This window comes from Podarcis erhardii (assembly GCF_964252035.2).
Source record: "Podarcis erhardii genome assembly, chromosome: 9".
NCBI lineage: Eukaryota > Metazoa > Chordata > Lepidosauria > Squamata > Lacertidae > Podarcis > Podarcis erhardii.
Window position 1 is genome coordinate 7,289,499 of NC_138512.1, and position 27,552 is coordinate 7,317,050.

Consider the following 27,552-nt stretch of genomic DNA (forward strand, 5'->3'; position numbering starts at 1 on the left):
AAAGAATGTTCGGTCCTTCTTTAACACCTTCTGGCCGACAATACCCAGAAGGAAGGCCTCTGGTTTCTTAGTGAAGGTATACTTAAATACCTTTTTCAGCTCATTATATATCATTTCCCAGAAGACCTTCACCCTAGGGCATGTCCACCAGAGGTGAAAGAATGTTCCTTCATTTTCTTTACATTTCCAACATTTATTATCAGACGAATGGTATATTTTGGCAAGTTTAACTGGGGTCATGTACCATCTATATATCATTTTCATTACATTTTCCTTCAGAGCATTACATGCGGTGAAGTTCAGCCCAGTGGTCCACAACCTTTCCCAGTCCTCAAACATAATGTTATGCCCAATGTCCTGTGCCCACTTTATCATAGCTGATTTAACCATTTCGTCTTGTGTATTCCATTTTAACAGCAAGTTATACATTCTAGATAGTACCTTACGGAAAAGCTTTCATCCCTCTCTTCGTAACACTAGAACTCACGGGCATCCAGTGAAGCCGGATGTTGGGAGATTCAGAAAGGGCTTCTTCCCACAGCACAGAGTTAAACTATGGAACTCCCTTACACAGGAGGCAGCAATGACCACTAGCTTGGATGGCTCTGAAAGAGGACTGGACAGCTTTATGGAGCCGGAGGAGAAGGCTGTCCACAATGGCTCTTCTAAGCTTCCACAATTGGAGGCAGCGATGCTATAATAGTATTATTATTATTAATTTATTTATACCCCGCCCATCGGGCTGGGCTTCCCCAGCCACTCTGGGCAGCTTCCAACAAAGTATTAAAATACAGTAGTCTATTAAACATTAAAAGCTGCCTTCAGATGTCTTCTAAAAGTCTGGTAATTGTTCTTCTCTGACATCTGGGGGGAGGGCGTTCCACAGGGAGGGCGCCACTACCGAGAAGGCCCTCTGCCTGGTTCCCTGTAACTTATAATAATAATAATAATAATTTATTATTTGTACCCCGCCCATCTGGCTGGGTTTCCCCAGCCACTCTGGGCGGCTTCCAACAGAGATAAAAAATACACTAAAATGTCACATATTAAAAACTTCCCTGAACAGGGCTGCCTTCAGATGTCTTCTGAATGTCAGGTAGTTGTCCATCGCCTTGACATCCGATGGGAGGGCATTCCACAGGGCGGGCGCCACCACCGAGAAGGCCCTCTGCCTGGTTCCCTGCAACTTGGCCTCTCGCAGTGAGGGAACCGCCAGAAGGCCCTCGGAGCTGGACCTCAGTGTCCGGGCAGAACGATGGGGGAGGAGACGCTCCTTCAGATATACTGGACCGAGGCCATTTAGGGCTTTAAAGGTCAGCACCAACACTTTGAATTGTGCTCGGAAACGTACTGGGAGCCAATGTAGGTCTTTCAAGACCGGTGTTATATGGTCTCGGCGGCCGCTCCCAGTCACCAGTCTAGCTGCCGCATTCTGTATTAGTTGTAGTTTCCGGGTCACCTTCAAAGGTAGCCCCACGTAGAGCGCATTGCAGTAGTCCAAGCGGGAGATAACCAGAGCATGTACCACTCTGGCGAGACAGTCCGCAGGCAGATAGGGTCTCAGCCTACGTACCAGATGGAGCTGGTAAACAGCTGCCCTGGATACAGATTTGACCTGTGCCTCCATGGACAGCTGTGAGTCCAAAATGACTCCCAGGCTGCGCACCTGGTCCTTCAGGGGCACAGTTACCGCATTCAGGACCAGGGAATCCTCCACACCTGCCCGCCTCCTGTCCCCCAAAAACAGTACTTCTGTCTTGTCAGGATTCAACCTCAATCTGTTAGCCGCCATCCATCCTCCAACCGCCTCCAGACACTCACACAGGACCTTTACTGCCTTCACTGGTTCTGATTTAAAAGAGAGGTAGAGCTGGGTATCATCTGCATACTGATGAACACCCAGCCCAAACCTCCTGATGATCGCTCCCAGCGGCTGCATGTAGATGTTGAAAAGCATGGGGGAGAGGACAGAACCCTGAGGCACCCCACAAGTGAGCGGCCAGGGGTCTGAACACTCATCCCCCACCACCACTTTCTGAACACGGCCCAGGAGGAAGGAGCGGAACCACTGTATGACAGTGCCCCCAGCTCCCAGCCCCTCAAGACGGTCCAGAAGGATGTCATGGTCGATGGTATCAAACGCCGCTGAGAGATCCAGCAGAACTAGGAAACAGCTCTCACCTTTGTCCCTAGCCCGCCGGAGATCATCAACCAGTGCGACCAAGGCAGTTTCAGTCCCATGATGAGGCCTGAATCCCGACTGGAAGGGATCCAAATGGTCCGCTTCTTCCAGGCGTGCCTGGAGTTGTTCAGCAACCACTCGCTCAATCACCTTGCCCAAGAATGGGAGGTTTGAGACTGGGCGATAATTGGCCATCGTGGCCGCATCTAAAGATGGTTTTTTAAGAAGCGGTTTAATAACCGCCTCTTTCAGCGGGTCTGGGAAGGCTCCCTCACGGAGGGAAGCATTCACCACCCCACGAAGCCCATCGCCCAGTCCTTCCCGGCTAGCTTTTATAAGCCAGGATGGGCAAGGATCCAGGAGACAGGTGGTTGGCTTCACTCGTCCAAGCAGCCTGTCCACATCCTCGGAGGTAACAGATTGAAATTGATCCCACACAACTTGACCAGACAGGACTCTAGCACTCTCCCGCCCCGGCCCTGCTCCCACGGTGGAGTCTACTTCTTCCCGAATCTGAGCGATTTTATCTGCAAAAAAATTTGCAAAATCATTGCAGGAGAACATGTGGCCCGTACTGGGCCCCGATGTTACAGGTGGTTCCGCTAAATTGCGAACCACCTGAAAGAGTCTCCTGCTGCTGTTTTCTGCAGATGCAATAGAGGCGGTGAAGAAAGTCTTCTTCGCCGTCGCTATCGCCACTTGGTAGGCTCGACGTTGAGCTCTAACCCGTGTCCGGTCAGATTCAGAATGAGTTATCCGCCACCGGCGCTCTAGCCGTCTCAACGATTGTTTCATTGCCCTCAGATCCATGGAAAACCACGGGGCTCTCCGGGCTTCATGCAATCGGAGAGGGCGCTTCGGAGCCAAACAGTCAATAGCCCTGGTTAACTCCACATTCCAGCGGGCCACCAGGGAATCGGCTGAAAGGCCATCAACATGGGATAAAGCATCCCCAACCACTCTCTGGAAACCATTTGGATCCATTAAGTGGCGGGGGCGGACCATCCGAATCGGTCCCACCTCCCTGCAGAGGGGATGGGTCGCGGAGAAGTCCAGTTGCACCAGGAAGTGATCTGACCATGGCACTTCTTTCGTTTCGCTTTTACTTAGTGTCAGATCACCAACATCCGTAGAGGTAAACACCAGGTCCAAGGCATGTCTGCGGCTATGGGTTGGGCCAGACTTATTCAGGGACAGCCCCATGGAGGCCATGCTTTCCACGAAGTCCCGAGCGGCCCCTTGTAAGGTCGTGTCGGCATGGATGTTAAAATCCCCTAGGACGACCAAGCTAGGTGTCTCCAGGAGAACATCCGCCACGACCTGAAGCAGCTCGGGCAGGGAATCCTTGGTGCAGCGGGGAGGTCGGTACACCAAAAGGAATCCTGTACTGCCCCTATTGCCCAACTTCCAGAACATGCACTCAGAAAACTGGGTCTTCCCAATAGGACGCCTGGTGCAAACTAATGACTTCCTAAAAATCACTGCAACCCCCCCTCCCCGCCCACATGACCTGGGTTGCTGTGCGTAAGAGAAACCTGGTGGACAAGCAGCGGCAAGGACAGGCCCATCTGCTTCATCCAACCAAGTCTCTGTTACACATGCCAGGTCAAGTCCTCCATCCATGATCAAGTCATGGATGGCAGTGGTCTTATGAATCATTGACCTGGCATTGCACAGCAACACTTTCAGGTCATGTGGGTATCCCTTGCTGATTCTAGTATTCATCTGGTCAGGACCAGACCCAGAGGCAGGGATAGTCCTCAGACAACGACTAAACCTGCCTCCTCTGTAATGACATGGTCTGGTCTTAGCGTAACTCCTCCTCCTACCCGTGATCACTGAGATCGGTTGTCCCAGTGCATTCCCCCCTGGGGAACTTGGCTTCTCGCAGCGAGGAACCTGCCAGAAGGCCCTCGGCGCTGGACCTCAGTGTCCAGGCAGAACAATGGAGGTGGAGACGCTCCTTCAGGTATACGGGTCCGAGGCCGTTTAGGGCTTTAAAGGTCAGCACCAACACTTTGAATTGTGCTCGGAAATGTACGGAAATTGAATGAGCCATGGGCCTGATCCATGGGCCTGATCCAGCAGGCGACTCCTATGCTCTTAAGATGTCTCCTCTGCCCAGACTGCCCTAGTTGAACGTTCTGCTTAGTTCCTTCCCGCCTCACGGTCTCTCTGTCTTGTCTGCCTGCAGATCCGAAGTTTGTGAAGGCTGCCATCATAAAACAAGAGGAGGCTTACAATGACAAGATCTACTACTTCTTCCGAGAAGAAAACCCTGACTGGCCGAAGAACGCAGCCGCCCCAAGGAACGTCTCCAGGGTGGCTCAGCTGTGCAAGGTGTGTGTGGGGGTGGTGGTCTGGGAGGCTGTGCTGGGGTCTCTGGGTGCTGCATGAGAAGCCGTGGGATCAGCTGAAGATCAGACCCAGGGGCCACTTACTCAGAGTAGACTCATTGGTGTTAATGAGCAGGACTCAAAGTCATGTCATTGTGTCTCACACTAAATACTAGTGGTTTGGGAAGAAGTAGCTGCGGTTACTTTAGGGCCATTTTTAGCCTGAGGGCCCAATCCTCTCATGGGCAACATTCTGTGTTTGTGTGTGCCAGAGGCAGGGGTGCGGGTGAGCAGCAACTGGAGGGGGGAATGCAATGCTTACCTTTTCATGGTAGGCTATATTCAGCCATTCACACACATCTAGCTGTGATCACACACACACACACACACACACACACACACACACACAGAGTTGCCCATGGTGGGTGGCAAAGGGAATATTTTCTTCCCCTTGAACCATAACCCCCAGATTCCCAGCTTCCATCTTTTTCAAAAAGTATTTCTAGCATTTGTAGAACCTAAGATATGAGGCAAAATGTGTAAGTACGTGTCTACACACACAAATGTGATGCCAAGCCCTATGAGGAACAGTTGAGGGGGTTGGAGAACAGAAGACCTGAGAGCTATCTTCAAATATCTGAAGGGTTTTCACATGAAAGATGGTTTTTCCCCGCTCTGGAGGGTAGGACTTGAACCAGTGGCTTCAAATTACAGTGGTACCTCGGGTTACAAATGCTTCAGGTTACAGACTCCGCTAACCCGGAAGTAGCACTTCGGGTTAAGAACTTTACTTCAGGATAAGAACAGAAATCATGCGGCAGTGGCGGCGGCTTGGCAGCAGCAGGAGGCCCCGTTAGCTAAAGTGGTACCTCAGGTTAAGACAGATTTCAGGTTAAGAACGGAGCTCCGGAACAAATTAAGTTCTTAACCAGAGGTACCACTGTATAGGAAAGGAAATTCCGATGAAACATCAGGAAGAACTATCTGATAGCAAGGGCCATTTGACAGTAGAACGGTCTCCCTCGGGAGGTGGTGGGCTCTCCTTCCTAGGAAGATTTTAAGCAGAGGTTGGACAGTCACCTGTCCTGACTGCTTTAGTTGACATTCCTGCAGAGCAGGGGGTTGGGCTAGATGACCCTTGAGGTCCCTTCCGACTCCACTATTCTATGGTTCTGTGAAACTGTGCTGCCATGCATTTGGCCAGCTGCCAATCCCTGACCACCGTTCCTGTTTCTACAGGGAGACAGAGGAGGCACCGGCTCCCTCTCGGCTGCCAAGTGGACCACCTTCCTGAAAGCCACCTTGCTCTGCGTTGACTCTGACAACGACCGGCACTTTAACCAGCTGCAGCACGTCTTCATCCTGGAGTCTGCCAACTGGTCGGAGACGAGAATCTACGGGCTCTTCTGGAATGAGTGGTGAGTGCCTTGCTCCATGGCGCTGTGGGTTAAACCACAGAGCCTAGGACTTGCCGATCAAAAGGTCGGCGGTTCGAATCCCTACGACGGGGTGAGCTTTTTCTAGGTCATGTGGCCAGCATGACTAAGCCGCTTCTGGCAAACTAGAGCAGCGCATGGAAATGCCATTTACCTTCCAGCCGGAGCGGTACCTATTGATCTACTTGCCCTTCGTGCTTTCAAACTGCTAGGTGGGCAGGAGCAGGGACCGAGCAACGGGAGCTCAACTTGTTGCGGGGATTTGAACCTCCAACCTTCCGATCGGCAAGCCCTAGGCTCTGTGCTTTAGACCACAGCGCCACGTCCCTCCTTCTAAAAAGTTGCTTCTGAAAACTTGCGAACATTTCAACCAGCTTCTAAGAATTGATCTGATGTATTAAGAGATTATCATAGTCACTGGTGAAACGCTTGTGTTTTTACCAGTGTGCTTTTAACATTGTCATTTTTCTTCCCATAAGCTGCTTTGGTAGTTGCGTGGCGAGTTCCCGCCCCCCACCAGGATAAATAAAGACACGAGACACCATAATTAAGGTTAATTGGACGAATTAGGCCACAACTTTATTGAATTCAGGAATGAGAGGCATTGGCTTAGGCATTGGTCCTATCGACTATCCGGCTCCAGCCCATTTGCTGGAGACACGGGGAAGGGTTAACACTTTATCGGGGGAGTCTCCTGCCAAGGCACGTCGACTAGGAGCTCCCCCGGGTCACCGCTCTGGGGCGTGCCTTTGGCCCACACCTCCATAGGCTTCAGACAGGGCCACACCCCCCGGAGTCCTTTAACGGACCACCCTTCGCTCACTGGGGGGAGGTGATGGCGTTCCTCCCCCCCCATCCTCTTAACCCCTTCTTACCAATGCCTACCGCCAATGCCGAAAAGTTGTGACGAGTTGCTACGAGGTAGGTGAAAACCCAAAAGGCTACAAATTGCCAATTGGGAAAAATTCCTACCATGCCCCTTGCGGCGACAGACCGAAGTCCGTAGCAAAGTCAAAGACCTACCTAAAGCATACCTAAAGGGAGGGAGGGTGGGAAAACGTGAGGGCTAGCCGGCGAAAAGAGGGCGAGCCCCCTCTGCGCCGGCCCTAAATAGGGCAGACCCGGCCGGGATTCCCCTGTTCTCGCGGGGGCTGAAACGGGAGTGGCCGTGAAGCCCGCAACCCCACCTCCTGGGCAGGCCGGAAGTGGCTTTGTGCTGACAGAAAAGCAGAGCAATAAAAAAAATAAATCGGATCCCTTGCTTCTCATTCTTATCCCCAGGGAATATTCCGCAGTCTGTGTCTATTCCGTTGGTGACATCAGTAAGGTCTTCCGAACATCGCCTCTCAAAGACTACCACGAGAAACTCCCCCCTGTGAGGCCTGGGCAGGTAAGGGATGCAAATTTGCTTCTCTTGGTGGATTTATCACTGGGGCATATCCTCTAGCCAAGCGGTTCTCAAAGTTTTGGGGGCCACTGCCCCCTTGATTCCACAAACTCCTCCCCAGTTCCCCCTCTCCCCTCCAAAAAACATTATTCAGCATAGCAGTTTGCATGGGCCACTAAAGAAGATAATAACCCAATTCAGAACAGTCACAGTTAATTGCACATTTATTCAAAATCCAACAAAAACAATAAATTGAACGAAATGAATGACGCATCTACGAGATCAAAAGTTTATTGAGGACTGGGGAAAGTTGGTGGAGTATTGGGAAGGTATAAGTGATAATGAAATAACATTGGTGGCATTTAAAGAAGCTCTGTAAGAGCCTAAGAAATATTGCAGAAAAGTAAAAAAGGAATGAAAGGGTATATACTAAAAGGCAATAGTAAATTCAGGGAATGTGTAATTAAAAAGTATAATTTGGATGATTAGCAGAGAGGCTGATGGAAGTCCAAAAGTGAAAAATTTGTTAAAGTTATAATGTGATGTGATATGTATTCTTTATGATGAAAATTAATAAAAATTATTTTTTTAAAAAAAGAAATGAATGACGTTGGTCCAGGTATACCAACTTTTCAGAGTCTGATAGTAATTGAGCAAGAGTCTTCAATACCACATTTACTCACAACTTCACTGTTTTTAATTCAATGTGGTTTCCCAGTGTTTGGTTTAAAGTCACTTAGCAGGAGTCTTAAATCCCCAGCTCCTGCCACCCCCTTGCCTCTTAGTGCCCTGAGAGGGAATCCCCCCTCCCCTGAAGGGATCACTGCCTGCCACTTTGGGGAGCCCTGCTCTAGTCAAAGAGTGACTAGACGTGCAGAACTGAAAGGAGACTGAGAGCTGGTGACTGTGCCGTTTTTGCTGCAGTTTTGCCCGTAACTGACAATGGGTAGTGATGACCTTTAAATCTGGAGGTGGGGAGTTTTGAAAAGAACTGTACAATCCTGTTATGCATTATGTAGCAAAGGTTGGGAAGAGAAACTTGCAAGCTTTCTGGGGCAAAAATTCCATATCACTGGCATCTCACACAGTGCAAGCTTTTTTTAAAAAAAAGGAAAGCAAGTTTCTAGTGCTCAAGGCTCAGAGAAGCTTGCAGAAGTGCCTGTTGCCAGGGCAGAAGCCAGAAAGGTTCTTAGAGCCAGGAGTGGGCCATCTGTGGTGCTCCAGCTCTCACCATCCCTGACTGGGACCCGTGCTGGCCATGGCTGGTGGTCCAGAGGGGGCCACTGGTTCTCCATCTCTGCCTGGTAGCATCCAGGGCTGGTGCTGTAGCTCCTTCTTGTCACCCCTAATCTGGTGGCCTTATCTGTCCCTCCCAACAGTGTCTAGAAGGAGAACAGCAGACCCCCCACGAGACCTTCAAAGTGGCCGACAGCCATCCTGAGGTGGCGCGTAGGGTGAAGCAGGAAGACATCTTGTTTTACAGCAAGCACCGCTACCAGCAGATTGGTGTCCACAGAGCTCCAGCAGCTGATGGCGGCACCTACAGCATCCTGTACCTGGCCACAGGTACGGTCAAAGCTGCCCCTCGCTTGGCATCGCTGTCCTTTGGCGTTGCTGAGCAACTTACTGTCCCTTTCTCTGAAGCCAGGGGAGGGAACCTGCAGCCCTCCAGATGTTGACTACAACACCCATCACTCTTGGCTGTATTTGCCATGTTGGCTGTCGGCGGATGAGAGTTAGGGCCCAGTGACATTTGGGGACCACAGGTCTCCCTCCACTCAGGCTGAGGAGCAACCAGCCCAAAGCAGTACTGGGTCAGGATTTGAACCTAGGTCTCCTTGGGTCACATCCAGAGGACTACAGGTCTTACCTTACAGCCTTCATCCCTGCTCTGTCCAACCAGCATCATTTCCCACATTCCTGTTACCTCCTTCCAGCTTCCCAACCTTTTCTTCTGCCCTTTTACGCAGACAGAGGAACCGTCCACAAAATTGCTGTCTTGCCCACGGGGGCCAACAACGTCCTGGAGATCCAGCCTTTCCTCTCTCCTGCTGCCATTCGGACCATGACTCTGGACAGTGAAAGAGTAAGGAAGAACCTCCCTTCTTTTCCCTTTGCCTGCTCCAGGCTTTATTTCATCAAAATTCTAGACCGTTTGATTGCAAACTGCCGGCCTCCCCTGACTTGTTCCATACTGGGTCGCTGGAATGATGCTGACCCACCAGGCCATGGCAGAACAGCAGTGGCTGGATCAAAAAATGTGCAGAGGATCTGAAAAATGCCATCCCACTTTTTCTGTATGGGCTGGAAGGGCCTCATCTCAGAACGAACATGCAGATATCATAGAATGCTAGTGTTGGAAGGGATCGTCTAGTCCAGCAATTATCAACCTGTGGGTCCCCAGATGTTGTTGGACTACAACTCCCATCATCCCTGAGCTCTGGCCTTGCTAGCTAGGGGTGATGGGAGTTGTAGTTCAACAACATCTGGGGACCCTCAGGTTGAGAAAGGCTGGTCTAGTCCAACCCTCTGCAATGCAGGAATCTTTTTGTCCAGTGTGGGGCTCAAACCCACAAACTTGAGACTGCCTTGTGCTCTTTTTTTTCTGAACACGGGGAGTATCTGTTCTAGGGGTGACGTAAGAGGAGTCCTGCTGGATCAGGCCAATGGCCCACCTAGTCCAGCCTCCTCTTCTTGCAGTGGCCAAGCAGGTGCCCATTATGGGAACCCCTTGACAGGTAGGACTTGAGCCCTAGAGCCCCTCCCAACTGTGGTGGCAGAGCAGAGCCGTCCTGACTAGGAGCCATTGACAACCCTCTGCTCCTTGAATACACTGGCGTGCAAAAGGGATCCCCTTCAGTCCCCTGTTCCTCTGCAAAAGTAGGAGCAATTCCTGTGCGTCACTCAGTGGCTGTTGCTTTTCCTGTTAGACTGATGTTACTCATTCACTGGGTACAGATAGGCTGGTCCATGATGCCCTTCAAGAATATGCACGACTCATCTCTTAGTCCTGCTGTTTGGAAGGAGCTCGGTGCAGCTGTTGCTTTATTTTATCTTGCAGAAGGAGCTGTTTGTAGCCTCTGAGAGTGAGGTGGTTCAGCTGCCCATGGCTATGTGTGGGGTGTATAAGGACAGCTGTGAGAGCTGCATCCTGGCGAGGGATCCTGACTGTGGATGGATCAACGGGAGATGCACTTCTGTTTATGACCATGACCAGCATGGAAATGGGTAGGTCCCTCTGATTTTCAACCCTCCTCCCCCTTCATTTCTACTGTTGACAGTTGCACGTTCTATATCTGCATGTTCTCCGGCGCATACAGACATGCGGCAGAGCAAGGTGACAAAGCAGACTTGTGCCATCCCATTTGAGTGCACTTCTGGGTGACACCTTCCTGCATGCAGAAAGTGATCATCTCAGGACGAGACGTAGCCCCACCTTGTTGCTGCTGAGCTAGCTTTCTGCTTGCAGGGAACCCTTGGCGAAGTATTAAAAATGTATTTGTTACTTAAATACATTTATGTACCACCTCTTCCTCCAAAAAGCTCAAGGTGGTGTCCATGACTCTCTTCCTCCCCACTTTATGCAAGTGCCTGCATGGATCAAAACCTACGGGGAAGAGTTGCTGTGCTCACTAAACCTGAACTCTCTTTGTTTCTTTGAATAAAGTGTCAACACCAACACCTTGTGAGTTCTTGGTCTCTCTTTACATTCTAATTCTCTCTCTCTTTCTCTTCTAGCACACTGCTACAGGCTCTAACACACAACCCTGTTACGGATATTTGTTCATCTCCAAGCCACACTAAAGGTAATGTTTGCAAATAAACCATTTTCTTGCCCTTCCTGAAGACCAGGAACGTGGAGCCATGCAGCCCTCCAGATGCTGCTGGAGCTCAGCTCCCATCACCCCGACCATTGGCCGTTCTGGCTGGGGCAGATGGGAACTGGAGTCCAGCAGCTTTTGGAGGGCCACAGGTTCTCCCAGTCCTGCTTTAGATTTGGAGGGAAGCCAGTTGGCCAGTTGGTCCAAGCATGGATGATGCACCTTTTGATCAGCGTTGGCCTTGCTAAACAATAGCAACCTGCCTGTTGGGCTAGTGGTGGTCCCTGATCTTGACCATTGAGCATGCTGGCTGAGTCTGGTGGGAGTTATAGTCCATCAGGTTGCAGGAGGCTGATTTAGTGACCCAAAGGCCATCAGCACAATATGTAGCAGTGCTCTTACTTTCACCAACAGCTGGCGAGCAAGGAGATAGATCTCTTGAGCAGGAATAATAATAATAATAATAATAATAATAATAATAATAATAATAATTTATTATTTATACCCCGCCCATCTGGCTGAGTTTCCCCAGCCACTCTGGGCGGCTCCCAATCAGTGTTAAAAACTGTACAGCATTACATATTAAAAACTTCCCTAAACAGGGCTGCCTTAAGATGTCTTCTGAATGTCAGGTAATTCTTTATCTCTTTGACATCTGATGGGCGGGCGTTCCACAGGGCGGGCGCCACTACCGAGAAGGCCCTCTGCCTGGTTCCCTGTAGCCTCACTTCTCGCAATGAGGGAACCGCCAGAAGGCCCTCGGCGCTGGATCTCAGTGCCCGGGCTGAACGATGGGGGTGGAGACTGTGTAATGCACTGTGATTCAGTAGCTAGGGATTTTTAGTCAAACTTGGTCCCATCATGACACCACAAGCACCACAAAGGCCTCCTGACGGTTGTTGTTCTACACCGGGGTGTGCAAGGGGTGACCTCTCAATCTCTCTCTCTCACTCACTCTCTCACCATCTGCTCTTCCTTCCTGTCCAGGTGATGACAACCAGCACTGTGAGATTGTGACCGTGGCACCTGGCGCCCGCTATTACCTCAACTGCTCTATCAAATCCCACCATGCCACTTACACTTGGCTCCGTGACAACCAAACGGTTGCGCACTGTGGATCTGGCCATCGCCACTGCATCCACTTCATAGACAATATGACGGACGAGCTCTATGGCACTTATTCCTGCGTTTCCCAGGAGGATTGGTTTAACCAGACCCTTGTGACAGAATGCCTGACAAAGCCCTCCAATGTGAAGATGCTGCTTGAGGAGCCCAGGAATAAGATGGCAAAGGACTGGGCCACCCAAATATCTTTGTCCCTCTGGCTAGGGCTGTTGCATATGGTGGCAGTTGTCTTGCTCACCCATTGAGGACTTGACCTTCTGACTGCCTACCAGCACAAGTGACCAAACTGTACCTCTTTCTAGTTTGTCTTGTTCCATCTCAGAAGTGGGTCCCTCAATAGATATAATTCTTCCCTTGGGCTTAGAAGCCACCTATTCTCCACTTGCTTCGAGAAGTGGCAACTTGGTGGTGCATAGTTGATAGCAGAATGAAGGTGAGGTTGGTGGCTGTTCTGTCTGCAGAAGCACCAAGATCCTGAATCTTGAGCAGGATGGGTCCTTCCAAAATGAACATGATGATATGAACATCTGGGTGAAGAAGTAGAACCAGTGCAAACAACAAGGCATGGGGCAACTAATGGGGGTATGGCTGAGGTGGCCCAGAAGGGCTTGTGAAGGTCCACGTCAGGCTTCTTCAAAGGCAGGCATCAGGACCCAACACAGAGCTCACGTGCTAAATAAAAGTTTCCTCAGATTGGAGAGCAAACTTTCAGGCCCAAGATTTATAAGACTTGACGGTCCGCTGCATCTTTTTTACATAACTGGCCTTCTGAATGTTCTTTTGATGTTTCTGACATTTTCCAAGCAATGGTACATGCTCAGGATCTCTGAACAGTTATAAGGCATAATTAATGTATATCAAGGCATCCCCAGTATGCACCAAGATCAAAGAAACATCTTGTAGGTTCAGATGAAGAGCCACCTAGTCTAGCATTTGGAAGATTCTCCATTAGCAGTAGGTGGTCAACTGGCAATTGACCAGTGGCCTGTCAAGAGGTCACCACCTGGTCTGTCCTGCCTAGTCCCAGATTCGCCAGCTTCTATGCCTGTCCATCTGGCAAGGGTGGAGAATGGGTTGGCACAATTGCCTGGGCTGTGGGGTGTCAGGGATGCAGTTTCCTGCCTTCTGATCCTGCATCAGAGCAGGAACTGAGACAGGGGAAGCTTCCTGGCCGGTTAACTCACAGATGTTTGGAAATCCTTTGTATGATTTCACTGGATGAAGGATATTTATTTTTATTTATTATATTTTTCTTAAAAAATCAGATCCTCTTTTTGTGGGGAACAAAATTAACAAGCCTCAGGGCCACTTGTAGGCAAAGATGTTGGAAAGCCTTTGAAGGCGATTTTTTTTGGGGGGGGGGTCTTAATTTCTGGAAATCGGTTCATATGGAGAAGAAAGAGGGAGATCCCAGGGTGTTCGCAAGGCTGAGTTCGACCTCTTACATTGTGTACATGTTCTTGTGAGTAGACCAGCAATCTGGATGTGGGTCTGTTTTTCTTCTTCCTTGTGAGGAAGCACTGTCATGCATGGCTGGGGGAGCTCAGGCTCTGCAATTGCTGGCATTAAAAAGAAAAGTGGCTCCTGCCTTCTGAAACCTTAGAGAGCTGCAGCCGGTGGCCGAGACGATGCTGAGCAAGGTGGTTCGGTGGCTGATTTCAGAGTAAGGCTGACGTCTGTTTCCTGTCTTGGTCTTCTCTGCTGGCTGGCTGGCTGGCTGGTTAGCTGCCACCAGCACCTCCAAGGGATTGGCAAATGAGTCTTATTTCATTTCAACCCCCACTTGAGTCCCCCTTATCTCTGTTCTAGCCAGTTTTGGGGAGGGGGGATCCACATTTATGTGTGTATCTAAATACAAACTACTTCATATATTCTCCCTCTTCCAAACCAGAACCAGTGTGGTGTTGTGGTTATGCTGTCAAACTAGGACCTGGGAGAGACCAGGGTTTGAATTCCCTGCTCTGCCATGAAGCTCTCGCTGGGTGAGACAGTCACAGTATCCCTGTCACTAACCTACCTCACAGGGTTGCTGTGAGGATAAAACAGGGTGGAGGGGAACTGTGTACAGCCCCTGGGAAAGGTGGGGTGTAAATGATAAAAGGAATAAACAAAAAATGGTGGGGGCACAGATTCCTTATTCCTGTTTTGTGCCTTTAGTTACATCAGCAAAAAACCAAAATATTTAATCTGTATCTAACACCTTTCATCTATATTCCAAGTATGCTTTCCTTGATGTCATAACCAGACTTGAAACCTACCGACTGAAGGGTTTTGCAGTTGGGTTGTAGCTAAACAAGGAGGGTTATTGCATGGGCAGCAGTTGCCAACCGAGGCTGCTGGCCGCCTCTGCCACAGGTGCAGGCAGGCAGCATCCTGATATGTTGGGAAAACCTTCCCCAGCAGATTAGTTTTGAGAGCAGCAACTGTGCTGGGGGAGCGTTAGCGGGGGACGTTTGATTCGCTTTGCCTTTAAACGCAAACCTACCTCATTCACACTTCCCCAAACATCTGTCCTTGGAAGTTTGCACTTCTCCAAATTTTGCAGCGCAGTTCTCCAACCAAAGAAAGTGTCTCTTTGGGGGGAGAGCGTGGCCAAAAATGCATGGATTGGTGAAGATGGCATACCCAAAAACGCTGTTATGCTGGGGAAATTAGCTTGCAAAAAATGTCAATCTGTGGAGGAATATAGATGTTTGCAATGTTCTAGACTGCCGTAGATGAGCATTTGGGTCACTTCCAGTGAAAGTTCTCTGAAATGCAGGCTAAAAGGTAGATAAATTTTCATGGAGACTTTTTTAAAAAATTGCAAAGTGATGTAGAAATGTAGCAAACTGAACTTTAAGACTGAAAAATTTAGGAATGCAGGAAAAAATGAAACTAAGAAATGCAAAAGCCCCCCAAAGCCCCCTCTGCATAGCAAATGGCTTTTGGTGACTCCCTTGTCACCTGGACCAAGGAGGCCAGTTTCTGGATGAGGTCTAATCTGGTCGCTCTGCCTGCTTGCCTTTGCTTTGCGCAACTGTTGAGTCACCATCCGCGCACAAGTCCCCTCAAGCGTAAACTGTGAAATTGAAGAGTGTTCCTTTTCGGCTTAGCAAGGGATGGTTCCGTAACTTTGCTTTCAGGCCAAGGAGACAACACTCCATTGCACTACAATTTTTTAAAAAACGCTTTTAAGCTCCATTCCTCTTAATTGCAATGAGTTTTCTCCCCACCCATGCACTTTAAAGTAGTAGGAATTATTAACATATTAACATACGATTTGTATTTTGCTTTGCAGCGGCATTGTAGCAGAAATAATGTATTTTTGTTATATAAATAAAGCATCGTCAAAATCAACTGGAGAAAACGTGTTGCTTCTTTGCTGTCTGTGGGTGCTTTTAATTCACCTTTTCACAAATTAATGGCAAACAAATTTTGCCATTGTAGCTGATTGGGAGGTCTGGCGCAATAAACCCACTTTCATGGAGCAGAGGGCTATCAATGACTGCTACCCCCATGGCTATGCCCTTTCCCAACACTTCGAGGTAGCAATGCTTCTGGTTACCTGCTGCGGGAAACCACAGGAGAGGAGAGGAATCTTGGGCTCAAATCCTGCTTGGGCAAGGGACTTCTGGTTGGCTACTGTAAGAATAGGATGATGGACTAGAGGGGCCATCCAGGGGCATACAAAGTGGGGGGCGGAGGCCACCGGTATGAAATTTACGGCATGTAATGCCCTAAGAGAGAATATTATGAAAATGATTTACAGGTGGTACATGACCCCAGTCAAGCTTGCAAAAATCTACCACTCCAATAAATGTTGGAAATGTAAAGAAAATGAAGGTACATTCTTTCACCTTTGGTGGACGTGCCCAAGGATTAAGGCTTTCTGGGAAATGATCTATAATCAATTGAAAAAGGTATTTAAATATACCTTCCTGAAGAAACCAGAGGCCTTCCTCCTGGGCATTGTCGGCCAAATGGTGCCAAAGAAGGATAGAACATTATATACGCAACAACAGCAGCAAGAATACTCATCGCAAAGTACTGGAAGACTCAAGATCTACCCACTTTGGAAGAATGGCAGATGAAGGTGATTGACTATATGGGACTGGCAGAAATGACTGGCAGAATCCGAGACCAGGAAAGAGACGGCGGAAGAAGATTGGAAGAAATTCAAGGACTATCTTGGGAAATATTGTAAAATTAATGAATGTTAGAATGATGTTGTTTTAGAAATTAAGTGGTTTTCAGCTGTAATGATTAAGTAAAAAGAAAAGAAAGGTTGAAAATTAAATGGAAACTAAGGGAGAGGATTTGCTGAATTAATAATTAGAAACTGGAATACAAAAAGGGGAGGTATGAGGAGGTCGGGGAAGTAAGTTATAAGAAAATAAGGGAATGGAATTTTACTTGTTTTTAAACTGTTTTTAGTTTTGTATTTTTTCTTTTTTTATATATTTGATGCCTTTTTTTGTTTGTGTTTTATTTTTTCTGTATAAGTTTCTGAAATGTTAATAAATATCTTTTAGGAAAAAAAAACAAAGTGGGGGGTGGAGGGAGTGGGCTGCCCTGGGTGCCACTCTGGGGTGGTGGTGATAAGATGGCCCCTGCCTCCCTCCCAGCTATAGAGCGGCTGAGGGATCCTTATGGGATGTTGTGTGTGCACACTCCATATGGGATGCCACTTGTGCGGCAGTCCATATGGTTGCTGTGCAAGTGGCATCCTGTATGGAGTGTGCACGCGTGGTGGGCTGCTGCACATGCACACTTTGTATGGATGTTGTGTGTGTGTCACCGAGTGGTTTGCCCCACCCCACCCCTCCCTGGATGTTGGAGAGGGTTCCTCCGTCACTGGGGCCATCTTTGGTCTGTTCCAGCAGGCTGTTACGTTCTTGTGTTCCCCAAAAAGAAAGTGAAACTGGGGAAACACTTGCTCTGACACAATGGTCATATCCATGCCATACGTTTGAAGCGCTCAGAAACCACTTTAACGCTCATGGTCCTTCTCCCCTGCAAGAATCCTGGCCAGCTCCACCAGGCACCACCCAGCCCTATTGCGGGGGTTTCCACACACAGAACAAGCAGAATTCTGTTGCACAGATCATTGGACTTCCCACCCCTGGGGAGTGCGGAACATGGGTATTGTTGGAGAACAATACATTTCTGTAAAGTCTTGGGGAGTTTTCATCAGAGTGAGATGGAGGGATTTTCTCTCTCCTCCTCCGGTTTCTCAAGACTGCCATCCTTTAGATTTCCTGCCTTCCTTTCTTTAAAAGCTCAAAGCCAATTCCATAGGAACTAGAAGTCTGGGAGCTGCTGCTTTGGATTTCAGCTCATTCTTGGCTGTGGGCTTGGACCACTCATTTCTCTTTGCTTAATTTCTCTCTCTCTCTGTTTCAAAGGTTTTCTTTCTCTTTCTTTCTTTCTTTCTTTCTTTCTTTCTTTCTTTCTTTCTTTCTTTCTTTCTTTCTGTATCACACTTCACCTGAGAAACACAGGGCAGTTTACACTATAAAAACACAAAAATACACAAGATAATAACAGCCAAAACAATAACCCTCCACTGCCAGAGGGAGGCTATAGATTGTTTATTTAGCCAAAGGCCTGGTTGGAGAGAGACATTTTAACTTGGCACCTGAATAAATGTAAGGAAGCAGCCAGGTGGGCCTCACTGGGGAGAGCATTCCACAGGGGAGCCACTGCAGAAAAGGCCAGTTCTCATGTTGCCGCCGCCATCCCCCCTAGACCCCTTGAAAAAGGGCCTTGGATGATGTTGTCTTGTATCATTCCCCCCGCGAAGCTTATTTTGCTCCAAGCAAATCCATGCAGATTCCCCCCAGAAGGATTAGGGCATGAAAGAGCTCCAGTGACCTCATCTTACTTCAAGGTGGAGTTTAAATGCTGATAAATGGTTTTGTGGTGGGATTTCCCTGCATGGAAATTATCTGAAACTGTTGGGATGGAAAATACCCCACACTTTATGTGTGCCAGACAGATGATCCCTGTTCTTATTTTCCTGGGCTCCATGTTCCAACACACAAATATATGAAGCTGCCTTGAACTCAATCAGACCACAGAGCCGCATGTTTTATGGAATCGATGTCTTGAGCACCCGAGCAAAGTCTGTCCTGGTAGGGAACTCCTCTCAACCTGCCATCCAACACTGCAGAAGGAAAGACGTTTAGTTTGGCTTTGGTGAATAACCTTCGATAATTTGGTACTGTCAGGTTTTAAATGTAAGATGGTAACTTAAAGACAAGCCCATATTGTACTCCTACTGCCAGCAGACTACAGACTGCGTGTGATCGAGATCGCAAGTCACTGTGTGCATTATCCCATAATATTTGCTTTAACGTCTTTAGGGCGCCTTAAGCACCCTAAGCAAAAGTTGTACCTCTAACAATGACAGCAGGTGAGTTGTCCTTTTGTATGTCATTTTCACTAAAATACTCCTTTTTATGCACATGTTTCCCCAGTATAGGCATTTTAAAAAATGTTGACTGCCTGGAGAAAGGTGGCTTTTGAAGAACTGCTGTGTTGCAGTCATCATACCTATTTAGAAGGTGCAAATTTGATAACTTTTGCTGTTAAATGTGAACTGTATTTTCCCCCCCTTCCTGGAGGGAGGCTGTGTTCTGGGGAGAGTCTCATGGGTCAGTCAGAGAGGGGGTTCCCCACCCCCAGATGTATCCCCTATACCAGTGGTGCCCAAAGTGGACACTAGTGGTCCTTGGGGGGGGAGCAGTGGGAATACTTTTTTGGGGGGGGGAGCTCTAAGAGGCAAGGGGCGGCAGCAGGAGGTGCTGGAGGTAGAAATAGCTTTGAAAAGCCACTATCCCTGGATCAGATCAAGTCCATCAGTTTTGCTGGATTAATTAAACTAGATAGTTTTTTTTAAATGGATTTTGAAGAAATATGTGATTAAGTGTTGCTGTTTTGAATTGTTATCTTAGTGCAAGCTGCTTTTCTGAATAATGCTTTCTTTAAGGGAGGGGGCACTGGGGAGGCGTCTATGAAACCAAGGGGGTACTGACCCCCAAAGGTCTGAGCACCACTGACCTAGACCTTTGACTATAACTCCGCAGGGATGCAGGCCGCATCCTGCCCTCAGCTCACAGCCCCCCCATCAGACGTGCAGGTTCCATGGGGAAATGTGCCCAAGGCTTTAAGCTCTCTGACTGTAGTTGTTAACCTTCCATTTTTTTGCAGGAAATTCCCTTATTCCAGCGCCGTTTCCCGCTGCTTCCCGCTGCTATCCCGGATTGTTAGATATCCCGTAGACTGTCTCCAGAACAGGTGAGGCTGCTGATCCCTTGTTTTCAAATCCGAAAGTTGACAGCTATGTCTCTGACTCACTTTGGGCCGTGTCCAAGGTGAGCAAGGGCATGGAAACGTGAGCTATGACATAAAGCCAGAGAGCTGCCGCGCTGGAGCCTCCCAACCAGTTGGCAGGAAAAGTCATCAGACAATGAGGCCCGTGGCTGAGTGACGGAGACCAGCAAGATTCCCCGGTGACTCATTGCCAGAAGCACCTGTTGCTAATGGAGCTGCCTCACGCTGGGCTTGGCAGGGAAGCCGCTCCTCAAGCAAGCGCCACAAAGTGTTTTGCTCATCCAGTAGTTTTCTCAAGGCTAAAGTGAGTAAGAAGAGTCCCGCAGGATTGAACCACCTCATCTAGCATCCTGTTTCTCGCAGAGCCAAATAAGGGGATTGTGGGAAATCTACAGCCAAGACTGGCAGAGTGAGGTCATTTTCTGCTCTGGACTTTGTGGCCATAAACACGCTTTTGCGCTTCCTTCAAAATGTGGAAAGCCACCACTGCCAGATTTGGGGCCCCTTTTATGATGCTGCATCCGTCATCCCTGAACAAGATGCTCTTCAGATGTTGCAGCAGTCCAGGGCTGGGGCTTCTGGGCCAGATGACCCTTCAGGTCCCTCCAACTCTGAGGGGTTCAGCACCCCCCATGACTGATGCCCTTTGTGCTCTGAGTCACTGGGTGCAGCTCTATAGCTTGGATGTTTCGCTTTCAGCGTCTTTTGGGGAAGAATTTCCATTTGAGGTGGGAGCTTGTTCCTTACTTGGAAAGAATAAGCCTTCCCCAAACTATTGTTCCACAACTGGCATCTGTTGATATTGTGTTGCGGTTCCTGTTATGATAAGCGACTAAAATGAGAACTGGCAAAAATAGCCCTAGCATTGTTTGGAAAGGCTTCCTTTTTGCCCAAACACAGTAAGGAGCAAAACATGTCTCTGCCGACCTGTGGCGAGGAACGTGCTCCAGTTCAAGGGCTGTCCTTCCTCAGGGGCCGTGTACAGGGTGGGAGTGGGAGGCAAAAGTGGGACTTCTCTTGTGCTTGACCCAGAAGCTGTAGTTGGAACTGTCTGCTGCAGCACAATTGCTGACAGGTCTGAGGCCATGTCAGCACATAAGACCTCTGCTGCTCCTTTGCTACCAGGTCAAGTTCAAGGTGTTACGTAAAGGTAAAGGGACCCCTGACCATTAGGTCCAGTCGCGGACGACTCTGGGGTTTGTGGCGCTCATCTCGCTTTATTGGGTGAGGGAGCCGGCATACAGCTTCCGGGTATGTGGCCAGCATGACTAAGCCGCTTCTGGCGAACCAGAGCAGCGCACGGAAACGCCGTTTACCTTCCCGCTGGAGCACTACCTATTTATCTACTTGCACTTTGACGTGCTTTCGAGCTGCTAGGTTGGCAGGAGCAGGGACCGAGCAATGGGAGCTCACCCCGTCATGGGGATTCGAACCGCCGACCTTCTGATCGGCAAGTCCTAGGCTCTGTGGTTTAACCCACAGCGCCACCAGCGTCCCCAAGGTGTTACTACTAGCATGTAAATCAGAGGTGGGCAAGGCTTACCTTGCCTGGGCCGGTTCACTGCCACGGAGCCCCCTCCATGGGCCGGATCACAGGCGTGTGTGAGTACGCGTGCCCACGATTTCCGGCATCTGCGCATGAGCAGATGCAATTTCTAGCGCTGCTCGGCGAGTCCCTGCACCGTCATGCGCCAGTTTAGTGCAGTGCGTGGGGACTCGCCGAGCAGGTGGCTCAGTTTGGGGTGGCTCAGGGCCGGTAAAATGGCCCCTGTGGGCTGCTTGTGGCCCATGGGTCTTAGGTTGCTGACCCCTGATGTAAATCCCTTAACAACCTGGGACCAGTTTACCCATGAGATGACCTCACCCAACATGCCTTCCCTGCATTATTTCGGCACCTGCTAATATCATTCTTGTTTAGACAAGCCCACCCAAGTTTTTAGAAAGCTGATGTGCATTTCAACCTTTTAGTATTTTAACTTTTTGTATGTTTTAAACTACTGTCATTTTTACATTATAATTTTCTTGAATCATAAAATTCTAGAGTTGGAAGGGGCCACAAGAGTAATCTAGTCTAACTGACTGTGATGCAGGAATCTTTTGCTCTACCAACTGAGCTATCCCAGTTTTATATTTCTGTAAACTGCTTTCAGGTTTGTTTCTCGCAATCAAGCAGTGTATAAATTTTATGAAATAAATAAAAATAAATAAAAGTAGATGGAGTAAAAGTTGTGTGCAGTGCAGTGGTACCTCGGGTTAAGTACTTAATTCGTTCCGGAGGTCCGTACTTAACCTGAAACTGTTCTTAACCTGAAGCACCACTTTAGCTAATGGGGCCTCCCGCTGCTGCCGTGCCGCCGGAGCACGATTTCTGTTCTCATCCTGAAGCAAAGTTCTTAACCCGAGGTACTATTTCTGGGTTAATGGAGTCTGTAACCTGAAAAGTCTGTAACCCGAGGTACCACTGTAGTCACACCTGAGCCAGACAGAAGTCAGTGGTTTTCTATCCCACCCCCCACTCCCAGCCCTCCATCCAGACAATATCAAAAGGATGTACTTCTAAGTTTTTGTTTTTTAAAAAAGCATTGGATCTCACTGGAATGCGCGCGCGCTCTCTCTCTCTCTCTCTCATAAAACCTCAAAGGAAGGAGAGTCCTCAACCTACAGAGGGAGACTGGTCCATTGAGTCTCCTCTAGTCTTTTCCAGACTAAATATACCCAGCTCCTTCAACCACTCCTCATAAGGCTTGGTTTCCAGACCCTTGATCATCTTGGCTGCTGTCCTCTGCACATGTTCCAGCTTGTCAACATCCTTCTTAAATTGTGGCGCCCAGAATTGAACACAGTATTCCAGGTGGGGTCGGACCAAGACAGAATAGAGTGGTACTATTGTTTCTCCTGATTTGGACACTATACTTCTGTAGATGCAGCCTAGAATAGCATTAGCTTTTTTTGCTGCTGCATCACACTGTTGACTCATGTTCAGCTTGAAGATGGATTCTCTTCAGGAAATTGCTCACAAAAGATTTGGCTGTGTTGCATGCAAAGGTTTGTATCAGGAGAAACCCACACTGAAGTGCTGGTGATTTTTTAAAAAGAAAAACCACAAGCTGATATGGAACAGTGAAGCCCCCAACGTAAGACAGGGAAAAGCAAAAAAGAGAAATTGAAATTGATTCACCCACCGTTCTGTGGGACTTTGTTCTTGCAGTGCAGCTATAAAGCTGGAGATGTTGATGGCCACCTGACTCACTTAGTGGTCTGGATGAATCAGCAAAGAGGTCTGGTTTCCCTAAGCAATGGCTTCCTTCTCCTTCCCCAGGCCGCCTCCACACACTGAAACTCTGTGGGTGTAAGACAATGAGAATTGCAATCTGTGCAGAAGTGCTCCTTGTTCTTCACGGGATGCACTTTGAAGGCATCCAGCTATTAAGCAGAACATCATGCTGCCTCTGTCCTCCTTTTAATAGAACGAGGAACTCAACAAACATTCAGAGTGTACCTACTTCATGAGTCTGGTGTGTTTCTGAGGACTGGCTGGCTCCAGGCCACAGTGAGCCCTGAAGAAGAAGAAGAAGAGAAGAAGAGTTTGGATTTGATATCCCGCTTTATCACCACCCGAAGTAGTCTCAAAGCAGCTAACAATCTCCTTTCCCTTCCTCCCCCACAACAAACACTCTGTGAGGTGAGTGGGGCTGAGAGACTTCAGAGAAGTGTGACTGGCCCAAGGTCACCCAGCAGATGCATGTGGAGGAGCGGGGATGCGAACCTGGTTCACTAGATTATGAGTCCACCGCTCTTAACCACTACACCACACTGGCTCCCAAGCACTGGTGCCAGGTTTTGGAGCCCTTGGCTGGTGGTACTGGACCTCATCTCAGCATTGCCCTCCAACTCTACTTACAATGATCACAGTGCAACTAGAGATCTATAGAACTGTAGGGTTGGAAAGGATCCTGGGGCCATCTAGTCTAACCCCTGCAATGCAGGAATCACAGTTTAATTATCCCCGACAGAGGCTCATCCAACCTCTGCTTAAAAACTCCACCTTCCAATGAAGTTATTGACTGGGAGCTGCCTGTTTGTTGTTTTACGGAACAACAATGAGTTTGAATGGCCTGATCGTCTCTCTTCAAGGCATCTGATGAAGCAGACTCATCCGTGACCATTGGCCATTGATCACTGAGGGTCTGGCAACACTCTGGGGGGCACTCCATTTGCCCCCTCTGCCCCCTTACCTATTCCAGTGAAAGTGTCTGTCTTTTCTCTTTGGCAAACACTGAAGTCTCTAGTGGCAAGAGAAATCAAAGACAGGTGACCTGAACACAGGGTTTCGATCACTTAACTGGGACATGAAATCCAATGACAATCTGGCATGCTAAATGCGACTCGGACCAAGCCAGGTAATGCTGATGTCTCTCGCACCGTGGTCTGCTTCCGCTTGACTGGCAGCATACAGGAAAGAAAATGCCATAATTTTTCGCCCACTCGTTCCCCATTTGCCTTTCAGTTTCACGAAAAACTCTGGCAGCTTTTGGACATTCAGGAAATGTCCCTTTTGTGGCACGTAGAGTGAGTTTCTATTTCAGGGTCTGAGGCAAGCAGGCCTCACCCTCTGTCAACAGGAAGCCTGCAGGAATGCAAAGCAGAGGTTACCTGGGACATCCTGAAACGGGACAACAGAAGAATGGGCTTGCACGTAATTGTACCAAGTCAGAGGTGAGTCTCCCTTTCAGGCTACAGGATCTATGACTGTGTGTGCCACACTACAGCGTGACTTGCCAACTGTCTGACTAAGTCCATGCTCATATTTTGCCCATTGTTCTCCCTCAAAGGTCCTCATCAGGTGCAAGGATGGGCTTTATTTCATTTTGGCTATACAAACTTCACTCCAGTCCAAAAGTATGTAACCCATAACAAAGAAACAAAAGCATCAGTCTACTGGTTTATCAGTCTTGGTTTCTGTTCCTTTCTCAAAGTTTCCAATCTTAAAGTCAATTCCCAAAGAGTTTATTTGCATAGAAGTGTGGGAATTGCAGCTCTGTTGGGGGACTGAGGAGTCTTCTAACAGCTCTCAGTAACGTCAACAAACTACAGTTCCCAGGATTCTTTGGGGGAAGCCATGACTGTTTAATGTGTAAAGTGCAGATGGAGACTTAAAGGTAAAGGGACCCCTGACCATTAGGTCCAGTCATGACCGACTCTCTGGCAAACCAGAGCAGTGCATGGAAATGCTGTTTACCTTCCTGCTGAAGTGGTACCTATTTATCTACTTACACTTTGACGTGCTTTCGAACTGCTATGTTGGCAGGAGAAGGGACTGAGCAACGGGAGCTCACCCCGTTGCAGGGATTCAAACCACCAACCTTCTGATCAGCAAGTCCTAGGCTCTGTGGTTTAACCCACAGCGCCACCCGCGTCCCAGTTGGAGACTTACTCTCCCTTTATTACTCTCTTGTCTCAGATTACCGTATCTACTGAGGGCTACAACAGACAGACAGGGAGTCATCATTTTGTGACTCTCTAAAGCAGGAGTAGGGAATCATTTTCAGTGGGAGGGATGCACGCCCAGTTGTGGGCGGGGACCAAAAAGGGGCAGAGTTATGAATATGCAGTAGACTAGTTTCTTCTCTCTCTCTCTCTCTCTCTCTCTCTCTCTCTCTCTCTCTCTCTCTCACACACACACACACACACACACCCCTTTGTTCTCCATCCAAGTAAGGAAGAATCCCCATCAGAATTCAAACTCAAGGAGGGTGTGAAGCACAGCCAGTGGGGCCTGGGGACAGTCCCAAGGGCCACATCGAGAGGCATTCGGCCCCCCAGGCCCGACGACCCCCCATCCCTGCTGCAAAGTTCTTTGTGTATCAGTAACACTTCATGAAGTCTAAAAGTTATGCACAGTAATGCATATGGAATACAGTGGTACCTCGAGTTACAAATACTTCAGGTTACAAACTCCGCTGACCTGGAAGAGTTACCTTGAGTTGAGAACTTTCCCCCAGGATGAGAACGGAAATCGTGTGCCAGTGGTGCAGCGGCAGCAAGAGGCCCCATTAGCGAAAGCACACCTCTAACTAAGAACAGTTTCAGGCTAAGAACGGATCTCTGGAATGAATTAAGTTCATAACTAGAGGTACCACTCTATAGAATTATTTATCTCTTTGGTCACAAAAATTTGATGACCTCAAAGGTTATCTCGTCTGGTCCTTTGCCTGCATAGGAAATCGGCTGTTCCTGGTCTTGCACCAGAAATGCAGGAAGCTTTGTGTGGATGCATGCTTGTTGCAGTGGGTCATCTTTGGGATAATTGGGGTAACTTGCAAAGTATGGAGGGGACTTGACCCAATTGGCCCCCCTTCTTTGCCATGTTTTGCATCATTTGCATCAGGCTTTGCATCGAGTTCAAGGTGTTACTATTGGCATATGTAAAGCCTTGGGACCAGTTTACCTATGAAATTGCCTTGCCCCACTGGTGCCTACCCAATCACTTCCACCAGTTTCCAGGGCCCACACAATCTCCGCTCCACATTCGTTTAGTGTGGCAGCTGCACCCTCCTTTTCAGATCAAGCAGGCCCCTTCCCAGTATTCTTTCCAGCGGCTTCTAAAAACATCCTTGTTTAGACAAGCCTACCCAGAAATTTAGAAAGCTGCTGTGAATTTTAACCTGTTTTAGTATTTTAACTTTCTGTATGTTTTAAAGTCTTGTAGGTTTTCCCTTGCTTTAGAACAAGCTTTGGAGGTTTTTCCTTCTTTATTTCAACCAGGCAGTGCATACATTTCATGACATACATAAATACAGTGGTACCTCGAGTTACAAATGCCTCAGGTTACAAACGCTTCGGGTTACAAACTCCGCTGACCTGGAAGAGTTACCTTGAGTTGAGAACTTTGCCCCAGGGTGAGAATGAAAATCATGTGCCGGCAAAGCAGCGACAGCAATAGCAATAGCCCCCATTAGCGAAAGCACGCCTCTAGTTAAGTTTCAGGTTAAGAACGGACCTCCGGAACGAATGAAGTTTGTAACTAGAGGTACCACTGTAGATAAATTGGAAGAGAAGGCTATTCCGGCATCTGTCCACCTCTCCACAAAACCTATTTGGCTCTTCTGCTTTCCTCTTCATCAGTCCATGATGCTCATCACTCAACATGGTGCGCTCAAGACAAAAGGTACTCACAGGCACAGCAAATGAGCGAACCATGTTGAGTGATTAGCATAATGGACTGATGAAGCTTGCTGCGAAACCTGAATAATATCCGGAGAACAGGTCTCATCTATTTGGCTTCAATTGATCATTTGGCTTTGTGCTTCTAGCTAACGACCACTTGAAGATGCTTTCAGGCAGCCGCTCCTACGTTTATTGCTTTGTGCTTCCAGTGAATGACTATTTGTTCCAGCTTTGTTGTTGTTCCAGCTTTGTTGCAATGAGAGAGACACTGGTACATTCTATGTTCATGAGTATCTCTGGGCTTGGTTATGCACAATGCACTTTAGTTTGTCACATGAAAGATTGTTTTCTCCTGCTCTGGAGGGTGGGACTTGAACCAGTGGCTTCAAATTACAGTGGTACCTTGGGTTACAAACGCTTCAGGTTACAGACTCTGATAACCCAGAAACAGTACCTTGGGTTAAGAACTTTGCTTCAGGATGAGAACAGAAATCGGGCAGTGGCAGCGGAAGGCCCCATTAGCTAAAGTGGTACCTCAGGCTAAGAACGGACCTCCAGAGCGAATTAAGTTCTTAACCCAAGGTACCACTGTACTCATTGTCTAGTTGGTTTATGAGGGTATATATTTTTCCATTAAAATTGTTCTTTATATTCATAAGCCAGTTCTGGTGTTGTTGGTTTGTTGTTCAATTATTGTTATAACACCTGATACTTTTTGTGTATACTTACTGTAACAATTTGTTGGTGAGTACCAGCACTGTTTTTTCTTTTTTTAGGAAAA

General features: G+C 48.3%; 1 protein-coding gene across 1 annotated transcript in view; it reads left to right on the forward strand.

The window, feature by feature from the left end:
* Positions 1-13,405, forward strand: part of SEMA7A (semaphorin 7A (JohnMiltonHagen blood group)) — a 59,231-nt gene extending 45,826 nt beyond the window's left edge. Inside the window, exons 7-14 of the mRNA XM_081876288.1 lie at positions 4,377-4,522; positions 5,758-5,936; positions 7,236-7,344; positions 8,721-8,907; positions 9,312-9,427; positions 10,403-10,569; positions 11,080-11,147; positions 12,150-13,405. Coding sequence (XP_081732414.1) covers positions 4,377-4,522; positions 5,758-5,936; positions 7,236-7,344; positions 8,721-8,907; positions 9,312-9,427; positions 10,403-10,569; positions 11,080-11,147; positions 12,150-12,532 — 1,355 coding nt within the window. The 3' untranslated portion in view covers positions 12,533-13,405. The remainder of the gene's footprint in view (positions 1-4,376; positions 4,523-5,757; positions 5,937-7,235; positions 7,345-8,720; positions 8,908-9,311; positions 9,428-10,402; positions 10,570-11,079; positions 11,148-12,149) is intronic.
* Positions 13,406-27,552: the final 14,147 nt, after the last annotated feature.